Here is a 21175-nt window from a genome sequence, read left to right as displayed (position 1 = left end):
TCGGGAGAACTGGGAAACCATATAAGAACCGTGCTGTTTCGGGAAAACCGGGAAACAATATATGAACCTTGATGATGTCTCTGGAGACCTGGGGAACAATATCCGAACCGTGATGTTATCTCAGGAGAATCGGGAAACGGAACGGGAAGCGTGATCCTCTCTCGGGCGAGTCGGGAAATGAAACGAGAACGATGTCCTCCATTAGCTGGGTTATGTCAGCCACGTCCCCGTAGACTTCGTGAGCACTTCAGAGGAAGGCAAAGGAGGGGCTTCCTCACAGTCCCTTGCCCAGAATGTTTTTATGTTTGGTGGGCTTGACCAAACTCCTGGCGAGCGTAGTGGAGTGGCAATTTCATTGCTGAACCAAACCTATGTCGATTCAACATTCTCTTCAACAGAGGAGCTGAACGATCGAACTTTGTCACTTGGAGGTCACAGAAAGAGATTCAGGCACCCATTTGGACCTTTTTAGATCTCTAGGTGACACCTCTGAGTTGTAGAAGCATTTTTTAAATGGGGTTTTTAGGACGATGGTGAGTGTGTACGTGTGTGTGAATGTCAGAATAAGCACCCTAGGCAGACTCGCTTCCTGAAACTGTTTTCCCTTGTAAAATCTCTCTTTCCCTCCTCAATCTTGTTATATCAGGATCCCGGAGATGCTCCTGTTTACCTGCATAGCTTCTGGTATTAATGATTTAAAGGAAATTTTGTCAACTGGGGTGAAGTCAGAGGCAGGAAGCAGAGGGGGTTTAAATTGTTCTGAATTCTGGATTGATGAGATCTAAATTTCAGGAAGTATTCTGGGAGGAAGTTCTGTGGACGTGACCAAGGATTTAGTAAGAGATGACGAGTCATTTGGATAGGATCTACCTCTCAGCCAGTAATAAGAACTGTGGTATCTGCTAAGTGCTTACTATGTGTCAAGCACTGTACTAAGTCCTGGGGTAAATACAAGATAATCACAGTCTAAGTGGGAGGGAGAACAGATACTGAATCCCCATTTTGCTGATGAGGGAACTGAGGGACAGAGAGGTTAAGTGACTCCCCCAAGGCCACACAGCAGGTGACAGAGCCAGGATTAGAACCCAGGTCCTTTGACTCCCAGGCTTTCCAGTAGGCCACGCTGCTTCCGTTAACCATCATTCTTCCTCAAAAGAGATGGCTATTGAAGGGTTACCTGAGGAAACACCTGTGGTGTTCTTAAAAGCTTTACTAGCTGTTCCAGGAAGATGATAAATGCCATTCGTTTCTGCTGGATGAGCAGCTTTAACGTGCAATTGCATTCTCTCTTTCACCCATATTAGCTTATTTATGCATTTTGGAGAAAGAATGAAGAGCGGCAGGATTTTAACTGAAGACAAATATTGCACATTCAACCAAAAAACAAAAAAGGATCTCCGGAGAATCTACTTGTGTGCAGGGCGCTGCGCTGAAGACCTTGGGAAGTTCAATAGCATTGGTAGCCTCGATCCCTGCCCTCAAAGAGTTTACCTTCTAGTGGAGGGAGACAGATGCTAAAATAATTTACATATTTACCTCTAGTCTGTAAGCTTCTTGTGTGCAGAGATCATGTCTTACAACTCTACTGTTTTGTATTCTCCCAAGCGCTTAGTACAATGCTCTGCACACAGTAAGCCCTCAATAATTATGTTTGAACGAATGAATAAATTCCACCGGTTGCTTGATTTACCTATAACTGAATGGTGACTTAGTACCTAAGTGAATAGGGTATCAATCGATGGACTGCATTTATTGAGATTGTTGTGAGCAGGGAATGTGGCTGTTACATTGTAATAATAACAATAATGATGATGATATTTGTTAGGCGCTATGTGCCAAGCACTATTCTAAGCACTGGGGGAGATACAAGGCAATCAGGTTGCCCCACGTGGGGCTCACGGTCTTAATCCCCATTTTACAGGTGAGAGAGCTGAGGCACAGAGAAGTTAAGCGACTTGCCCAAAGTCACACAGCTGACAAGTGGCGGAGCCGGAATTAGAGCCCATGATCTCTGACTCCCAAGCCCGTGCTCTTTCCACTGAGTCACGCTGCTTCTACCAAACGCTTGTACTCTCCTAAGCATTTAGTACAATGCTCTGCACACAGTAAGCGCTCGATAAATACGATGGCTGGATTGAACACTTACTATGTGCCCAACACAGTATAAGGTATAACAGAGTTGGTAGACGCATTCTCTGCCCACAAGGAGCTTCCATTTCAGGGACCAAGTAGAACACCGTGAGCGCCACAATGCTTAGATTAATGTGGTGACAGTAGCGGGGCAGGGAATTTAGGAAGATTGGAGAATTGGGGAGGTGTCGTTTCAGGAAGGAAACCTTTTGAAACCCATCTTGAGGGCAATGACTGACTCATCTCTCAGTGACTAAGCAGCCTAATGGAGAGAGCCTGGGCCCTGGGAGTTTAGAACGTAGAAAGTGCTTAACAAATATCACGATTATTATTGTGGTATAAATTCCACCACGACTAATAATGATGATGATATTGGTTAAGCGCTCACTATGTGCCAGGCACCGTATTAAGAGCTGGGGTGGATTCAAGCAAATTGGGTTGGACCCAGTTCCTGTCCCACATGGGACTCACCTGAATCCTCATTTTACAGAGGGGTGAACTGAGGCACGGAGTAGTTCATCGACTTGCCCAAGGTCACACGGCAGACAAGTGGTGAAGCTGGGATTAGAAGTCAGGTCCTTCTGACTCCCAGGCCCGTGCTCTAACCACTGAGCCATGCTGCTTCTCTCCTATCTTAACGAATGGATGAGGGAGCGGTGAGGCAGGATTGCGTTTTTAGAAGTCTGCTCTCTCTGTTGGTAGGCTTCGTAGGTGAGCCATAAGAAAGATAAGAGAGTGGGGTTTACTGCCGCTCTATCCATATTGGCTCCTGGCTTCACCTCTATCCACTAAGATGTCATTCCGGCTTTGTGAAGTGTTTGAACGTGACCATCCGTTACAGAGGGACCGTAGCCAAATGCCCCATTTATCACAGGCGCAAGGTTAAATAAAGATGTGAGCATATTGGAAAAGCAAGGCCCACAAAGTGTGTCACTTTGATATATTAGGCAAATCCTGCAAAGGGGGCTATGGAACAAGGGGAGATTAATAGAAACGATATCAAGCGGTTGCTTCAAGCGACCGAGTCCAAGAACAAGCAAGTGGAATCTTAAGACAGAACTGGGTTTCTCCAGGAATCTTGGGACAGATACAACTGCCAGTTCAGGAATATTCAAAATGAAAGTGCAGTTCAAGGAAAGTCGTCGGGGGAAGAGCACAACGGATTCCGGCATTGTGTTTTTCAACAGATGAATGTCACATTCAGCTTCATCCCATCGGTGAGAGGGAGAGCTCATCAGTTCGGGCACATAAACATAGTTCGGTGGGATGAAACTGTTTCAGTGTGATTAGGCCGAGGAATTAGAAATCACGGGCTGAAATCTCTTTCCTTCTCTTTATCCATTTCTAACCTATGTCCTGCACCTTACGTAACTGTTGCCGACTTGTTCATCCCAAGCGCTTAGTACAGTGCTCTGCACATAGTAAGGGCTCAATAAATACTATTGAATGAATGAATGAATGAAAGTACCGTGGATTTGCAAGTGTATTCAAAAATCATAGCACAGATACTCAAAAATCGGCTCTCCTATATAATTTAACACGCTTGTAAACCTTTTGAGGGGATCTTCTGACCTAGCAGGTCTTCATTATACTGAATGTCTTCTATTTCTACAACACATCTGGAAGAGTCTTCACACTTCAATCGAGTCTAATCCTAGCTCTGCCACTTGTCTAAATCACTTCACTTTTCTGTGCCTCAGTTACCTCATCTGTAAAATGGGGATTAAAACTATGAGCTCCATGCGGGACAGGGACTGTGTACAATCTAACCGATTTGTATCTACCCCGATGCTTATTAAAGTGTGTGGCGCACTGTAAGTGCTTAACAGATACTATTATCACCATAGAGACCGAAGACACAATTCCTGCCATCAGGCAACATGGCCTAGTAGAGAAGCAGCATGGCCTTTTGGAAAGAGCACGGGTCTGGGAGTTAGACAACCTGGGTTCTAATCCTTGTTTTGCAAACTGGTTACTGTGTGACCTTGGGATAGTCACTTGACTTCTCTGTGCCTCAGTGTCCTCAACTGAAAAATGGGGATTCAATACCTGTTCTCTCTCCTATTTGGACTGAATTCCATGTGCTTGACACACAATGCTTAACAAATATAATGATAACAATAATAACAATCAGGAAGCTTGTCATCTAATGGGGAAAAAAGGATAGGCAGACACAAATTAATCATGGATAGAGGAAATAGAGTGGAAAGATTCCCTTCAGAATTTTAGGGAACTTACAAACTCCCAACACCCAAACCCCTATCCCTGTCCACATAAATAATGGGGCTTTCTTGATTATTCACATAACTGCCCATTAATTTACTTCATTATTTATCTAGCTCTCTGAGCCAATAGTTTCCCAAGTGGACAAAAACAGAAATCATGATTTCATTAAGAAGGGCCCAGATTATCGAAGGCTGCCTTGTACAACTTTAGAAAAAAATATAAATGTAAATACATGTAAATATAGAAACTGGATCTGATCTATTTATAGTGTATTTACACCAGCTCTTAGTATAGTGCTTGGCACATTGTACATGCTTAGCAACTACTATTTTTGTATTATTATTTTATACATCAGGATTGTACTGGGTGAACTGGTGGGTCTATTTGGCACTGATCTCGAGATAATCTTGATGTTGATTATGAAATAACAACAATAATATTAATAGTATTTGTTAAATGATTGCTATGTGTCAAGTACTATTCTATGAACTGGGGTAAATACAAGGTAATCAGGTTGGGCACAGTTTCTGTCCCACATGGAGGTCACAACCTCAATCCTCATTTTACGGATGAAGTAGCTTAGGCTCAGAGAAGTTACATGACTTACCCAGGGTCATTCAGCAGACAAGTGGAAGAGCCAGGATTAGAACTCAGATCCTTCTGACTCTCAGGCCCACGCTCGATCTACAAGGCTCATAGTCTCTCTTCCCCAGTTGGCACCAAGTAGTATCATGTAATAATAATAATGATGGCATTTGTTAAGCGCTTACTATGTGTGAAGCACTGTTCTGAGTGCTGGGGGGTGGGGAGGGATACGAGGCGTTCATGTTGTCCCACAAGGGGCTCACAGTCTTAACCACCATTTTACAGGTCACTGAGGCACAGAGAAGTGAAATGACTTGCCCAAAGTCACACAGCTGACAAGTGGCGGAGCTGGGATTAGAACCCATGTCCTCTGACTCCCAAGCCCGGGCTCTTTCCATTTAGCCACGCTGCTTCTCTGTGTTCAGTCCAGTGCTCCGCAAACAGTAGATACTCAATTATGCTGTTAAAGACGGTAGTGGGCCTCTTAGAGTCACAATTATAATCCCCATTTTACAGATGAAGGAACCAAGATCCAGAGAAATGAAGTGACTTGCCCAAGGTCACACAGCTGACAAGCAGCAGAGCCGGGATTAGAAGCCGGTTCTCCTGACTCCCGGGCCCGCGCTCTATCTACACCTACCATTTTCTAGCTCCTTTAGACATGTTTTGAGGCCCAGATTTTAAACTGAGGTCTCTGATTCAGGATGAATAATCCCTCTAACCTTGTCCCTTGCTGGTAGAAACCTAGTGCAGAGATTTAAAGTGCAATCGTTTGTATTATTTTACTTAAATCTTTATCTCCCTGGTCTGGAATTCCGGCTAGGAGTTCGAGTCAATTTCTTTTTATGATTGTCCCTTGCGCTGTCCGTCCGGAGGCTAAAATAGAAGGAAAATGCTCAGACAATCTCCCGTTTTGGACGCTCCACACTGCAGCCGATCTGTCTTTCCGCCCCAACACTTAAGTTTGGCGTGTGGCTTGTTTTCTGACAGAACACAGTTATTTGCCGGGCTCGCGACCCAGTTTAAATTTGGGGCGAAAATTGTTTCTGTGGACACATCGTCAGCGTTTAATCTGCGCCATGGGAAAAAACTGCATGACAATTTGGTAGAAAATCGCAGTGCTCTTTCCCAGGCAGCTCTTGCAGAAAAGGTAGAAAATTGCGGAAAATTGGGGAAAACTTGAGGTACTTGTTGGGCAATTACCAAGAGCCTTTCCTCATATCTCACTTTATTGTCTCCTTTATTGCGTTTGACTCTTCCCATCTTCCTCCCATGCACAGATGAAAAGCTGCTGTCTCATCTCTCGACTGTGCCATATCTTCAAACCCCCTTCTCTTCAGTTGGGTTTTTGGATGTAGGGCTGATGAATTTATTGCTTTCTTAATAAGAATAATAATGATAGTAATAATTGTTGTATTTATTAAGCACGTATTATGTGTCAAGCACTGTACTAAATGCTAGGATGGATACGAGATGGTGGGATGGATCTACGAGGGGCTCACAGTCCCACACCCCATTTTTGCAGATGAGGTAACTGAGGCCCAGAGAAGTGAAGTGACATGCCCGAGGTCACACGGCAGACAAGTGGCAGAGCTGGGATTGGAACTCATGACTTTCTGACTCCCGGGCCCGCACTCTATCCATATCCATTATGCCATTCTTAATAGGTGCCTTTCTCTGTTGGGCCAGTGGAAAAAGTACTGCTCCAGCAATCGGAAAACCTGGGTTCTAATCTCATTTCTGTCTAGCGTTAACATGGGCGAAGAAGGCACATGTGCTTCACCCTGTGCTGCACCTCCTGCCCGCAGAGTAGCCCGTTGCATCCGCGCCTCAGTGGGAATGCGATGAGCAGGGACTAGAGAGACAGATGCTATGCAGCCACTAGTACTAGAATCAATTCCTCTGAACAGGTTCTCGACAGTGAAACCTCAAGACTGAGTGTTCCTGATGATAATTAACCGAGGTATTTGTTAAGCGCTTACTATGTGCCAGGTACGTACTAAGCATTGGGGTGGATAATCATGTTGGTATTTGTTAAGCGCTTACTATGTGCAGAGCACTGTTATAAGCGCTGGGGTAGATACAGGGTAATCAGATTGTTCCACGTGAGGCTCACAGTCTTAAGCCCCATTTTACAGATGAGGAATCTGAGGCCCAGAAAAGTTAACAGGCTTGCCCAAGGTCACACAGCATGGCAGTGGCAGAGCTGGGACTAGAAACAGTGTCTCCTGCCTGCCATTCCAAAGCTTTTTCCACTAGGCCTCGCTGTCTTGCGGCGATAAGTCTGTTTCACTTGTTTTCCCCAGCAACTATAACATTTAGAAACGTGTTATGTATATGAGAGCTCCTTAAGCATTAGGCAGCGGAGAATTTAAGAATTTAAGTACGTAAGTACGACGGTTTAGCCAAAGCAGAGAAGAATGTAGTATTGGATTTAGTAGAGAAACAGCCGCTTGTTTCTTTTTCTTCACTAGAAAACCCATTTTTCCTTTTATGTTTCTGTGTGAAAGCTCTAGAGTTGTAAAAGAAATACTTTTCCTTCATTTACAGATGTGTGATGTTCTCAGACTAGGAGTGTTAGGTGATGAAGCCAATATTGAATTTGGAAGGACGTTTTCTTAAACGAATAGCTGGATTCCATTTTCCTGCACTGGGCCTTGCGAAGAATAACTGGCAGGGAATTGGGGGCTACTTCTCTGCAAGCCGTGTTTATTTTTTTTAAGACTCTCCTTATTAACATATTCTGACATTTCAACTTCCCAGCGGTTTGCATAACAACTTTCCCATCCTCCAGATTGCTTACGTCTGTCAATATCACGATGACATTTCTGACTTCTTCAGCGGAACGTCAGCAGGTATAGCTGTCCGATCCATCTCTGCCTGTGTTAAGTGAAGAGTGGAACCTCAAAAGCATAAAGGCCGGGGTCTAGTTTTCTCCCTAAAATTAATCCTAGAGAAGAATATATTTGTCTTGGACTCTTTAATCCTGGAAATATATCAAACATGAAGCAGGAATAGATCACTTGAAGGTGGGTGTGAACGAAAAATGAATTCAAGAACCCGGTAAAGTTTTCACTGAGAAATCCACTCCTATTTCTGCTGCTGTTTCTCTCAGAACAGCACATGTATTTACTCACAGAGGGAAGGGAGGTGAGGGTGAAGCCGACAATGAAAGGAAATGAGGATAAAAAGTGGAGAACGCATAAGTCTAACCAGGTAGGGAAACAGCCAAAAAATCCACCTTAGAATGAGTTACCAACTGCCCCTCATTCTGATTATTCTTATACTTCTACTACCCACGCTGCAATAATAAAGTCGAGCTTCACATTTCTCTGATTTTGATGGGGGGGGGAGAGAATCTTTTTAGTATTTGTTAAGCAATTAACAAATTGGTTAAGCGCCGGGGTAGACACAAGCTACAGAGGTTGGACATCATCTGTGTCTCACACGGGGCTCACAGTCTTACTCCCCATTTTACAGAGGAGGTAACTGAGGTACAGAGAAGCTAACGGACCCATCCCAGGTTGCACAGAATACAAGTGGCAGAGCGCTTGGGAGAGTACAAGACTGTAAGTTCATGAGGGCAGGGAATTGTCCGCTTATTGTTATATTGTACTCTCCCAAGAGCTTAGTACAATGCCTGGCACACAGTAAGCACTCAATAAATATGAATGAAAAACAGAATTTACAGGGAATGCAGCTGCAATAGCTTTGTGGTCCAGGAAAATAAACTTACGTACTCTATTCCTGGTGGGAATGAGCAATTAAAGAGAGTCAATACTGACAAGCACCAGCCTAATTTACTTGTGGAAAGGATCGGGATTGAAGAATTGAAGCAAGTTGATGGTATGAAAGTAAATTCTGTGGGATTTAGGGTCAGAAGCAGGCTCGGGGTTTATTTGGCCTGGATAAACTGGAGAAATATGGACCGGGTGGAGATTTGTATTTTAGAGTAGTGTCCAGTAGAGCGTGGAAGAGATTCTGTGAGGATCAGAAAATGCCCAAAGTGAGCACTTTGTAAAAGTCACCTCTGATTTCAGACATGAGAAGTGACAGTAAAGGTTAAGCTTGAGCCCTTTGGTTTTCTAGAGAGGTGCTGGAGAATCATAGCTGTTTGTTTAACACTGCTGCAACCCCAGGGTAATTTGTCTGAACGATTCGCTGACAACAGGGTTCAATTCCAGTCCGACCTTCTTCTGCACCACGTCGGTGTCAGTGACTTTTCACCTCCGGCCCAACGTTCTTCAAGTCGAACGTTCAAACCCCCTAAAGACAGCGAGAGTCTCTAGACCGCTACCGACCCTGTTGAATTGTATTCTCCCGAGAGCTTAGTACAGTGCTCTGCACAGAGAAAGCGATCAATAAATACCATTGATGATGAACGCCCACCCTCCTCATATCTGACAATTACTCTCCCCCTTGTAAAGACCTATTGAAGGCCCATCTCCTCCAAGAGGCCTTCCCAGACTAAGACCACCTTTCCTCTTCTCCCACTATCTTGTGCATCGCCTTGACTTGCTCCCTTTGTTCATCCCCCCTCCCAGGCCCCCAGCACTTATGCACATATCTGTAATTTATTTCTATTAATGCCTGTCTCTCCCCATCTAGACTGCAAGCTCGCTATGGGCAGGGAATGCATCTGTTTATTGCTCAATCGTATTTACTGAGCAATTTCTGTGTGCAGAGCACTGTATTAAATGCTTGGGAGAGTACAATATAACAATGAACAGGGACATTAAACACATTACACTGTAAACTCACTGTGGGCAGGGAGCATGTCTTCCAACTCTGTTGCACTGTACTCTCCCAAGTGCTTAGTGCAGAGCTCTGCACATAGTAAGCCCTCAATAAGTACCACTGATCGATTGAATGATTGAAATTTCTATTTTCAGTCTGGTATGGATGCACCAGGATGCTTGTGGAGCAGGGCATAAAGAAGAAGGTGATGAAATTCCAATCCACGTCCTCTGCTCCTTTAGCGGGATGAAGGGGGAGAAGATGAAAACGCTGACTAAATGGCAGAGGAGCTTCTGGTGGAGAAGTTGGAAAATCACTCAAGGTCCCCTCTTCTGAACTTTAGCTTTGTTTTCCTGCCTTTCCCTGAGGGACACTTCCCCTTCGGAATACACTGGAGGGAAGATCAGGATCTGCTTAACTGGAAAAGTGAAGACTTCACTTGGGAGGAGCAGAGAGAAGTTATTTTCCTGTGACTGAACTCACCCTCCCAGTGGGATTGTTTAACACGCTTGCTATTTTACTCCAATCTGTACACAAGTTAAAGGGCGACGCTAATCCGTATCCAAACGACATACCGTATTTGAGCCGTTAGTTCCCCAGGCCCAGACCAATCTGTCCTCCTCTCCACTGGCAGAGGACCACTCGTAAAATCACATCTCTCCTCCACTTTCTGATGGGAAACGATTGGGTCTGGTCTAACCTTTCTGCCTGAGCTAGAATTTGAGTAACGAGAGCGGCCGTCAATCTAATCTCCCAGGCCAATTTCCTCCGATAATTTGTTGTTTCATTTCTTCAGCAAAGGCTCTTACGGCACTCAAAATCCAACCTCCCTTCCAATTCTGATTCTTCTAGCGATAATGAGATGATAACGGGCCAATTTATAGCTGGCCAGAGCTGATTTGCATAACTCTGTTCCAGCTTTCTTTCTTGCCAACCAGGAGCTGGGTAAGAAGGGTGTGAGATTCCCTCATAATCTGTAGATGTGGGCTTCTTTAAAGAACCTCCGTTCCCAACCTTTTCGGCAGGAAGATATCGGCGCTCAAACCAAAGGAAGGAATAAGTAATTTAGCTGATACAATTTGAAACGGTCCCTTTTCTTTTAAAGGATATGATTTCTTCCTATGGTGAGAAAGAGGTGTGGGTCAGGAGAGGTTTGCATTAATTGTTTTCAGGGAGAGTATTTATGGGTAATTAACTGAAAACTCACCTCAAGGAGGCCTTTCCACACTAAGCCCCCTCATTTCCTCTGCTCCTCCTCCTCTCCCCATCACCCCCACTTGCTCCCTCTTCTCTACCCCTCTTCCCGCCCCACAGCATTTGTGCGTAGAAATGGACATATTTATAATTCTATTTATTTTATTAATGATGTGTATATATCTATAATTCTATCTATCATTGATGCTATTGATGCCTGTTTACTAGTTTTGATGTCTGTCTCTCCCATCCTAGACTGTGAGCCCACTGTGGGCAGGAATTGTCTCTATTGTGTTGCTAAATTGTACTTTCCAAGCACTTAGTACAGTGCTCTGCACAGAGTAAGCGCTCAATAAATACGATCGAATGAATGAATGGCAGTTTTACATCATGAAAAATGCATCCCATTCCAAAACCTTAGAATTTTATGTGAATTGGATCCTCTGAGCAATTGAATAATGGTGGCCAAGAACCGACATGAAGGCAGCATTCTTAAAAGCAACACCTTCTTTCATTTTTCGGTTCTACACGAATGAGGTGAATTCCAACACGAATGAAATGAGTCAATTTGGTAGGATCGAAAACTGGTTTTTGAGGTCAAGCAAAGAGGCAGGAACTACATTTGGTATGCCAATCTACTAGTTTGTAAGTCCTTGAAGGCAGGGCACCTGTCTACCGACTCCATTATACCGTAGGCTCCCAGGCGCTCAGTACACCGCTCTAATAATAATGATAGTTGTGGTATTTATTAAGTGTTTACTGTTCACTGAACACTAAGCTCTGGGGTGGGGGGTGGGGAATACAAGCCAATCGGGTTGGACACGGTCCTGGTCTATTATTGGATTCACACAGTCTTAATCCCCATTTTACAGATGAGGTAACTGAGGCCCAGAGAAGTAAAGTGACTTGCCTAAGGTCACACAGCAGACAAGTGGCAGAGCCAGGATTAGAACCCATGATCTTTTGACTCCCAGGCCCCTGCTCTATCCATTAAGCCATGAGGCTCTACACACATTAAGCGCTCAATAAACACCACCGATTGGTTGGTAAACTGGATCCCAAGGGTTCATTCTTCTCCAAAGTTTCCTCACCGATTTTCCCTCCGAGTTCCTCTCTGAAGCAGGAAGAGCATTAATCAATCAATGGTATTTATTGAGCGCTGACTTTGGGCAGGATGATGGAGATGTAGATGGTGAGGTTTAGATGACCACCTTGGTGAGCTCTCCTGTGGGGAGACAGAGTCTTTTCTCTCCGGGCTTGCCCCAAACCACCCATTAGCGGCAGCTCAGAAAGGGGTGACAGACTGTGAGGCTCAGGAGGGGCAGAAACTGACCCGATGATCTTCTATCTACCCCAGAGCTTAGTATACTGCCGAGCACCTATTACGGGTTCTAACAAATACCACAATTATTATGGTACCCCAGCACTTAGTACTTAACATATCCCCCCATTATCGTACCCAGCTCTTAGTATTTATCAAATACCACAGTTATTATACCCAACACTTAGTACTTAAGAAATCCCACAATTATTATTAAACTCCAGCACTTAGTACTTAAATACCACACAGTATATCCTAGTGCTTAAAACTTACCAAATACCACCCACAATTATTATTATACCCAGGGCTTAGTACTTAACAAATACCACAGTTATTAGATAGGGGATTCAGTTAGGAGGCAAAACTTTCAAAATCAATCGGTACTTACTGAGCTCCTACTCTGTTTTTACTGTGCGGGAGGCAATGGTAAACCACTTCTATATCTTTACCAAGAAACCTCTAAGGATACACATACAATAATGACTCTACGGCAGAAGACGGGACATTCTCAAGAGGGTGTGTCCACGGGGGTCGCCATGGGTCTTGACGACATCTGAAGAAGTGTGTGCCTAACGCTGTTCTAAGTTCTTGAGAGAGTACGACGCAGGACACAATCTCTGCCCTCAAGGAATTTACAAACTAATAAGTCGCAACCTCAGTCCTGCTGTAGACTTCAGTGAAACCTTCTGGGAAGATAGAGGTGATCAGAATAGCACTATGCTTTGGGGGAAACGGGGCTGTGGTGGAGATCTCCTCATCCCCAGGGGTCTCCATCACGGTGGCTTAGTTGATAGAGCGCAGGCCTGGGAGTCAGAGGGCCTGGGTTCTAACCCCAGCTCTGCCACTTGTCTGTTGTGTGACTTTGGGCAAGTCACTTAACTCCTCTGTAACTCGGTGACCTCATCTGTAAAATGAGGATTAAGACCGTGAGCCCATTGTGGGACACGGACTGTGTCCAACTTGACTAGCTTATATCTTCCCCAGGGATTAGTACAGTGCCTGGCCCATAGCAAGAACTTAAATACAAAGAGAGATTAGACACTAAACTCAATTACACCCCAAGAGAATGTAAGCTCCTTGTGGACAGGGAACCAGTAACCCTGGAAGAAAATGCCTCTAACCTCAGCCTTCTGAGTTTTTATTTTTATATTTTTCTAATGGTATTTGTTAAGGGTTTACTCTATACCAGGCACTGTTCTAAACTCTGGGGTAGACACAAGGTCGTCGGGTTGAACACTCTCCCTGCCCCTCACGGGGCTCAGTCTTAATGTGTATTTTAGAGATGAGGTAACTGAGGCACAGGGAAGTGAAGCGACTTTCCCAAGACCACAGAGCAGAAAAGTGGAGGAGCCAGGACTAGAACCCAGGTCTCTGTGATCCCAAGCCTGTGCTCTAATCTATTAGGCCACACCACTTGTCTTCTCTGGGATCTAGTTCCCAAATCTATTCTCTAGCTGTACCACCTCTAGGTTCTCACTTGCAGTGGCCGTGACAAGTCATCCGGGAGTGAATAAGCAGGTGACTCTGATTTTACAGACTGCTCGGTCTTAGTGACTGTATTTATTAAGCATTTCCGCTGTGCAGAATGCTGTACTAAGCGCTGGGACAGCAGAATTTGGTTTTAACATTGCTAGCTGTGATTATGATACGATTCCACCAATTGGGGTCTTCTGTGATGCATTAGCTGCACCCTGCCATTCACTTTTAATTAATAGTTTGATACAAGAAAAATGATAATGACGATCATGGCATTTATTAAGCGCTTACTATGTGCTAAATGCCGTAATCCAAGGTTATAGAATCGGGAAGAGTCCCACACAGGGCTCTCAATCTAAATTATTTCACTACTACGGTAAGGATTCTCAAATCTCCATCTCCAGCCCTCACCTCTCTCCTTCTTTGCAGTCTGACATGTCCTCTTGCCTTCAGGACATCACCACCTGGATGTCCCACTGACAAATCAAACTAAACATGTCCCAGACAGAGTTCCTTATCTTCCCACCCAAACCCTGTCCTCTCCCTGCCTTTCCCATCACTGTAGACAATACCGCTATCCTCCCTATCTCACAAGCCCAAAACCTCGGCATTGTCTCTCTCATTCAACCCACATAATCAATCTGTCATTAAATCTTGTCAGCTCTATTTTTAAGACACTACTGAAATACACCCTTTCCTTATGGCATTTATTAGGGGCTTACTACGCGACAAAAGCTGTGGTGATGCAAGGTTAGGAAATCAGACGCAGTTCTTTGCCGGGGTCTCAATCTAAATTACCCCCCTTGGATAGATGAGGAAACTGGGGTCCAGAGAGGTTAAGTGACTTGCCCAAGGTCACTCAGTACGCAGAGCCTACTCAAATCTCACATCCAGGCATTCCGCCTCCCAGGCCTGCATTATTTCCACTCAGCCACCACCTACGGATCAATTTTTTTCTCACCAATTCATCTCCAGCTTCAGGTATGCGCTATGATCTGAACAGGAAAAGAACCTGCCTTTTGTTTTTTCTTTTTAAAGTATACGCTGATGCCCACATTTGGGGGCTAAGGCACAAAAGAAAGTTACTGTTCCGAACCTATCTGTGGATGGAGGACAGGCGGCCCTAATCCAGAGCAATGTAAACATGAAAACGTTTAGGGAGTGAAGATGCTTCGTAAATAACAAATCGATTTTTCTGATAGTATTCAGGGCATGTGTAAAACGTGGGTCAAATGCCCAACTGGGTGGGGAAACAAATGAACCTTCAGCGAGCTATGAACCATCCCATGAGAGAGGAAATGAGATCACATCAGAGTGCGCACTGTCCAATAAGAGATTACACCTTGCAAGTAACACCCGCATCTTCAGAGTGGCTACACGTTTTCACGCCCCACCCTTTGAATAAACACTTTTCAAGAGAAGATTCTCGCCCCAAACAATGTACTTCACTCAGCCACACTGGACCGGTACCTGAAACAGCCAAAAAAATAAAAATAAAATAAATGAATTAGGAAGAACAAGTTTTGGTTTGAAAAGGAGAGGAATAAGACATACGCCTACGTTGATCCAACACCATTTGGAACTTTAAGCCTGTTCTCACAGACTTGCTAAGAAACCCTGTCCATTGGGCTGAGGTTCTACCTGCTGGGGCGCCTCGGTTAAGCACTTGATTTCTTGGAAACAGAGTGTTAGGTAAAAAAGTAAGTGCAAAAGAAGCTATAAGAAAGTATGTAAAGTGCTCTCTGTTTTAGTGACGGTAGAAAGACGGAGAGACAAAGATGGAAAGCCAAAAGAGCGCAAAATGAACGACGCAGTCATCCCCTGGCCTGGAAATCCTCCGTATACACCAGCCCACCACCCTCCCCACCTTCAAAGCCTTATTAATGCCACATCTCTTCTGACAGGCCTTCCCTGATTAAGCCCCCTCTTCTCTGGTTCCTTCTCCCTTTTCATTCATTCAATAGTATTTATTGAGCGCTTACTGTGTGCAGAGCAGTGTACTAAGCACTTGGAATGTATAATTCGGCAACAGATAGAGACAATCTCTGCCCAACAATGGGCTCGCAGTCTAAATCTGCATCATCACTGCACCCGGATCTCTGACCTTTGCACATTTGATATTTGCCCCAGCCTCGGCTCCACAGTAGTTATATACAATCTTCAAATGAAATTTTATGAATCATTTTTTTACATGAATGTCTGTCTCTCCCCCAATCCCCACCGGAGACTGTGGGTAGGGACCGTGTCTATCAGCTCTGCTGTACTGCACTCTCCCAAGCACTTAGTACAGTACTCTACATATAGTAGGTGCTCAACAAAGACCATTGTTTGTAATGATAGTCCTCACACTTCTCCACGGCTTCACTGAAATACTCAACCAGGATTTCCCATGGCACTGCACTTTACCCAGAGTCATTCACAAATGGGTGAGCAGGAGGGTGATAGTGGAGTGAAGGAATTCATTCATTCAATCGTAATTTACTGTGTGCAGAGCACTGTACTAAACGCTTGGAAAGTACAACTCAGCAACTGGCTAATCGAGTCAGCACTGAAGAGCCCTCCCTGACCTGGGCCTTAAGAACTAATTCATTCATTCAATACTACTTATTGAGTGCTTACTATGTGCAGAGCACTGTACTAAGCACTTGGAATGGACAAATCGGTAACAGAGAGACAGTCCCTGCCCTTTGACGGGCTTATAGTCTAATCGGGGGGACATGGACAGACAAGAACAATAGAAATAAATAGAATCTAGATAAATAGAATCTAGATAAATAGAATCTAGATAAACTAATCCCGTTTTCCCACTAAGAGCAGACTGTAGGCATGGCCTATCCTAAATAGGACCCCTCAGTCCTAATTCCTAGAGAGTGGCTTCCACTGGGATCAGAACCAGCGAGGCTTTGTTTGCTCTATCACAACCAACTTTCAGCACTCAATACGGGGCCCGGCATATAGTAAGCGCTTCACCAATACTACTGGAAAAAAAACCTTTGAAATCCTTAGACCACAGATCAGCATTTACCCCCAGAGACTATGTGATGAACTGAACACATACAACACGTCATGCAGCTAAGACTGGGAGAATCAGAGAATCAAACAATAGGAATAATAGTGGACCAAGTCGATGCTAAGTAGCAGGTAGCCCCCGGAGAAGCAGATCAGACAATCTAAGAGGTGCGGAAAGAAGAAACCTTATCCTCATTTTTACAGATGAGAAAACTGAGGCTGATCAATGTATCGGCCAAACTGGATCACTGTGGGCCCATCCCCGTCTTTTTCCTCAATATTCCTCCTGAATTAACCAGATAATTGGTTGACCCAACCTCCCTCTGCTTTTGAAGGAGGCTTAACAGAACAATGAAAAATTTGCAAGTAACTTGTTCCTAACGGTGACTCTTCTACATAACCTGTTTTTGTGTTAGCACGGGGAAGAGGAAATGACTGAGTTTCCTGGGAAATTTCTTCACCTGAAATACTTGGACAGTATTTTCTTGTCTCAATAATATGAGACTGGACTCGTGTGATTTTAAATCCCTTGTGGGTAGGGAACACAGCTTGTGTTTCCGTTGGATTCTCCCAAGTGCTTACCACAGTAACCTGCCTAAGTGTTCAGTAAATTATCATTACTGATACTACTAGTGATGATCTGGCCTTGTTTGCCCTAGTTGGGCTTTTAGCAGTTAAATTTAAGGTGTTTGGGTGAAAAGCAGAGGAGAAAAATAAAGAACGATAAATATCTTGCTTTGGGCCTGAGTTACCATGGAGACCCAAGCCTCTCTTTTGGCTTCCTTATACCAGTGGAGATTTTTCTGTATGTTCTTGCTAAGAGTTCCTTGATTTCAATCTCCGGAAAATAAGCAGCAGGACATTTCCAGATAAGGCTCTAGTTGTTGGAATTCCCTTTTCCATGAAGAAGATTTTAACGAGAATGTTAAAATAGAGCTGGTCTCTTTCTCTCATTTTCTTAATGATATCTGTTAAGCACTTACTGTGTGCCAGGCCTCGTTCTAACCGCTGGGGTAGATAGAAGCTAATTGGGTTGGACACAGTTCCTCCCACATGGGGCTCACGGTCTCAGTACCCATTATACAGATGAGGGAACCGAGACCCAGAGAAGTGAAGTGACTTGCTCAAGGTCGTACAGGAGACAAGTGGTGGAGGCAGAATTACAACTCAGGTCCTTCCGACTCCCAGGCCTGTGCTCTGTCCACTGTGCCACAATGCTTCTCTAGGCTTGCCAGAGTGACCCAAGTGCTATTAAAATGATTTTTCCAACCTCAGATCGGGGGGAGGTTTATCCCGATGGTGTCTGACAAGGATTTAACGGGTCACCTCGAGATGGGTGTCCCTCAGAGAGCAGCCTCTCTCTTCCAGGCCAGGTGAAAATATAATAATAATAATGTTGGTATTTGTTAAGCGCTTACTATGTGCCGAGCACTGTTCTAAGCGCTGGGGTAGACACAGGGGAATCAGGTTGTCCCACGTGGGGCTCACGGTCTTCATCCCCATTTTACAGAAGGGGTAACTGAGGCATCGAGAAGTTAAGTGACTTGCCCAAAGACACACAGCTGACAAGTGCCTCGGTATGACAAAAGCTCCATAAAGGGAAATACAGGTCTCTTTCATCCACTGAGAGGACAGATCCCGAGAGCCTTTCAGGGACCCAGGAGACCTCTGGAAACCAATATTTCAAAATGGAGCCAAGATTCCCATTTTCTATGGTTTTCACATGGGATTCTGGGAACTCCAGCTACTGTGCCCCTATTTGCTCTTTCTTTTCAAATTCTCCCTTGGCAATATGAAGAGTCGTTAAAATACAGACTGAGAAAAATGGGATCAGGTGGCTTGGCGTCGGTCTTACCTTGTCCGAAAACAGCGCCCACGTGGACTCTCTCGACGTCCAAGTACCCCAAACTCCTACAGACCACGGCCCCGTCTACAGCATCCCAGTGATCGTCGCACACGGTGCCCCACTGGCGTTTGTAGTAAATCTCCACTCGCCCTTGGTTCGGGCTTTGGCCCCCGACTAGGCGAACCGTCGAGGCCGCAGCTGAAGAAGGAGTGACACGAGGAGCAGTGGTTAGAGGGCAACGATCTGCGTTATTGAGAGTTCCAAATACTCCGTGGATTGAAACATTTGAACATGAGAAGCAGTGTGGCCTAGTGGGAAGAGCAGGGACCCGGGGATCAGAGGACCTTGGTTCTAATGCCGCCTCTGCCACTTGTCTGCTGTGAGACCTTGGGCCAGTCGCTTCACTTCTTTGGGCCTCAGTTCTTTCAACTGTGAAATGGGGACTGAGACTGTGGGCCCCATGTGGTCCACGGACTCTGTCCACCTTGATATCTTGTACGCACTCCAGTGCTTAGTACGGTGCCTAGCGCATAGTAGACGCTTAACGAATATCATTAAAAAAAAATTCATATTAATGTCTGCCTCCCCGTTTCGACTGTAAACTAATATGGGCAGGGAATGTGACCGTTTATTGTTATGTTGCACTTTCTGCAGTGCTTAGTACAGTGCTCTGCACACAGTAAGCCCTCAATAAACATGACTGAATGAATGAATGATTGAACAAATGTCATTTTTAAAAATCCTGAACTACAGGGTCCGGTTGTATATTTTTAACGCCACCACATGGTGCAAGCAAATGATCGTTTTGCCACGTGCCAAGAGAGTCATAATCTAGCCCAAACCCGATGACCGATAATCACTTCAACTAGATTCAACATTTTAATGTCCAACGTGACTCGAGGCTCTCTATACTGATATTGATGAGAAATGTAGCCATCTCCATTGCTTCTCTAGGTGCTTCCCGGAAGAGAATCGTTTCAAGCCCATTCACCGGAGAGGCAAACAAAGAAGTTTCAATTTAAGCGGTCCTGAACAGGGAAGCCAGCATATTTGCAGCTATTAACACAAGTATGATTACTTCTCTTGTTTCTTTCAAAAAATAATTTAATGCTATATAACGCATTAATGCCATCCAGGCCGAGCACTCCTAACATGTAGAAGCGGAAAACCTATTGGCTATTACGCTGTTCAGACTTTCAATTACAAAATACAACACTTGGGTGACCCAAACCATTCGCAGTTTAATTGACTGAGAACGGGAGGGGGGCAGACGAGTGTAAAATTCTGCAGGGAGGGTGACAGGCCGAGATCAGAGAAGTTTGCTTTCATCACCCATTCCAGACTCCGGAAGTCCTATCTAAATGGAAACACATATACTCAAGTGTGGTCAGCCCCGTGCATATTTTTTCCCGTTCCTTTTCCGGACCCTCGGCAGATCACTGTGCTGGGCGCGGGAAAAGTCCAAGTTAAAAATCCCTGCCCTCAAAGTTCTTACAGCAATAATGAAGAGGGAAGGCTGACAGAAATTTGGAGATAGGTAGAGTCGTCCTTTTTTTTTTTTAAAATGCTATTTGTTAAGAGCTTAATATGTGCTAAGCACTGTTCTAAGAACTGGGGTACATACAGGCTAATCAGGTCGAGCACAGTCCGTGTTCCACATCGGATTTACAGTTAATCTCCATTTTACTGATGGGGTAACTGAGCTACAGAGTAGTGAGGTGACTTCCCCAAGCTCATACAGTAGACAGTTGGTGGAGTCGGGCTTAGAGCCCAGATCCTTTTGAAGCCCAAGTCCGTGCTCTATCCACTGGGATAGACTGTTCCTTTTCTTGCACTCTTACCGCGTGCAGAGCCCTGTACTAAACGTTTGGGAAAATACAAGGCAACAGAGCTGATGGACACGATCCCGGCCCGCAAGGAGCTTACAGTCTATAGGGGGAAATGAATACTAAATGATAGGCAGGGTAAATAGTAGAATATAAGGATATTTATGTAAGTGCTGCCAGATCTCAGAAACTCCGCACCTTCACCCATTCTGTAAAATGTCACTGAGTAAGAAATTCGAATTAGCCTACTAAGGGTTTTAGATGAGGTTTTTTTGTCCCATTCTCCCACACACCCTCTCTCAGATTTCTGTCCAGTCAATAAATCATATTTATTGAGTGCTTACTGTGTGAAGATCACTGTACTAAGCGCTTGGGAGAGTTCATTACAACAATAAGGAGACACATTTCCCGCCCGCAATGAGTTTACAGTCTACAGAAAGCATGACTGCTGCCTATATTCACGAGTAATTAATAAGAGCACTGTAATAAGCACTTGGGAGAGTACCACACAAGAGGATTAGCAGACACGTTCCCTGCCCATAACGAACTTTCATTCAAGAGGAAAGAACATGAAATGGCGGAGGTGAGATTAGAACTTGTCACCTTCCCTTTTCCAGCCTTTCTGGGGTGCGGAAACTAACGCGACCGCCTTTTTTCTCCCCCATCTCAGATGTGCGCTGAATAAAGGAAGTCCTCAATAAATAGTACTGATCGACTGATAAATGGGGAGGGAAGAGAGCTATTGAATCCCTAATTTGCAGAAGAAGGGGAACTGGGGCACAGAGAAGTGAAGTGACTTGTCCAAGGCCACACAGCAGGCAAGTG

The 21175-nt window shown here is 44.6% G+C and overlaps 1 protein-coding gene across 4 annotated transcripts in view; it reads right to left on the bottom strand.

Annotated features, from left to right (window-relative positions):
* Window positions 1-14357: 14357 nt before the first annotated feature.
* Window positions 14358-21175, bottom strand: part of MSR1 (macrophage scavenger receptor 1) — a 41813-nt gene continuing 34995 nt past the window's right edge. For all 4 annotated transcript variants that reach the window (XM_007669995.4, XM_007669993.3, XM_007669994.3 and 1 more), the window contains 2 exons: window positions 18534-18722; window positions 14358-15139 (listed from right to left, as the gene is read on the bottom strand). In XM_007669995.4, coding sequence (XP_007668185.1) covers window positions 15006-15139; window positions 18534-18722 — 323 coding nt within the window. In that variant the 3' untranslated portion in view covers window positions 14358-15005. The remainder of the gene's footprint in view (window positions 15140-18533; window positions 18723-21175) is intronic.

Source organism: Ornithorhynchus anatinus, chromosome 12 (genome assembly GCF_004115215.2).
Source record: "Ornithorhynchus anatinus isolate Pmale09 chromosome 12, mOrnAna1.pri.v4, whole genome shotgun sequence".
NCBI lineage: Eukaryota > Metazoa > Chordata > Mammalia > Monotremata > Ornithorhynchidae > Ornithorhynchus > Ornithorhynchus anatinus.
Note: the sequence above shows the minus strand (reverse complement) of the source record. Positions and strands in the feature narration are given on the sequence as shown.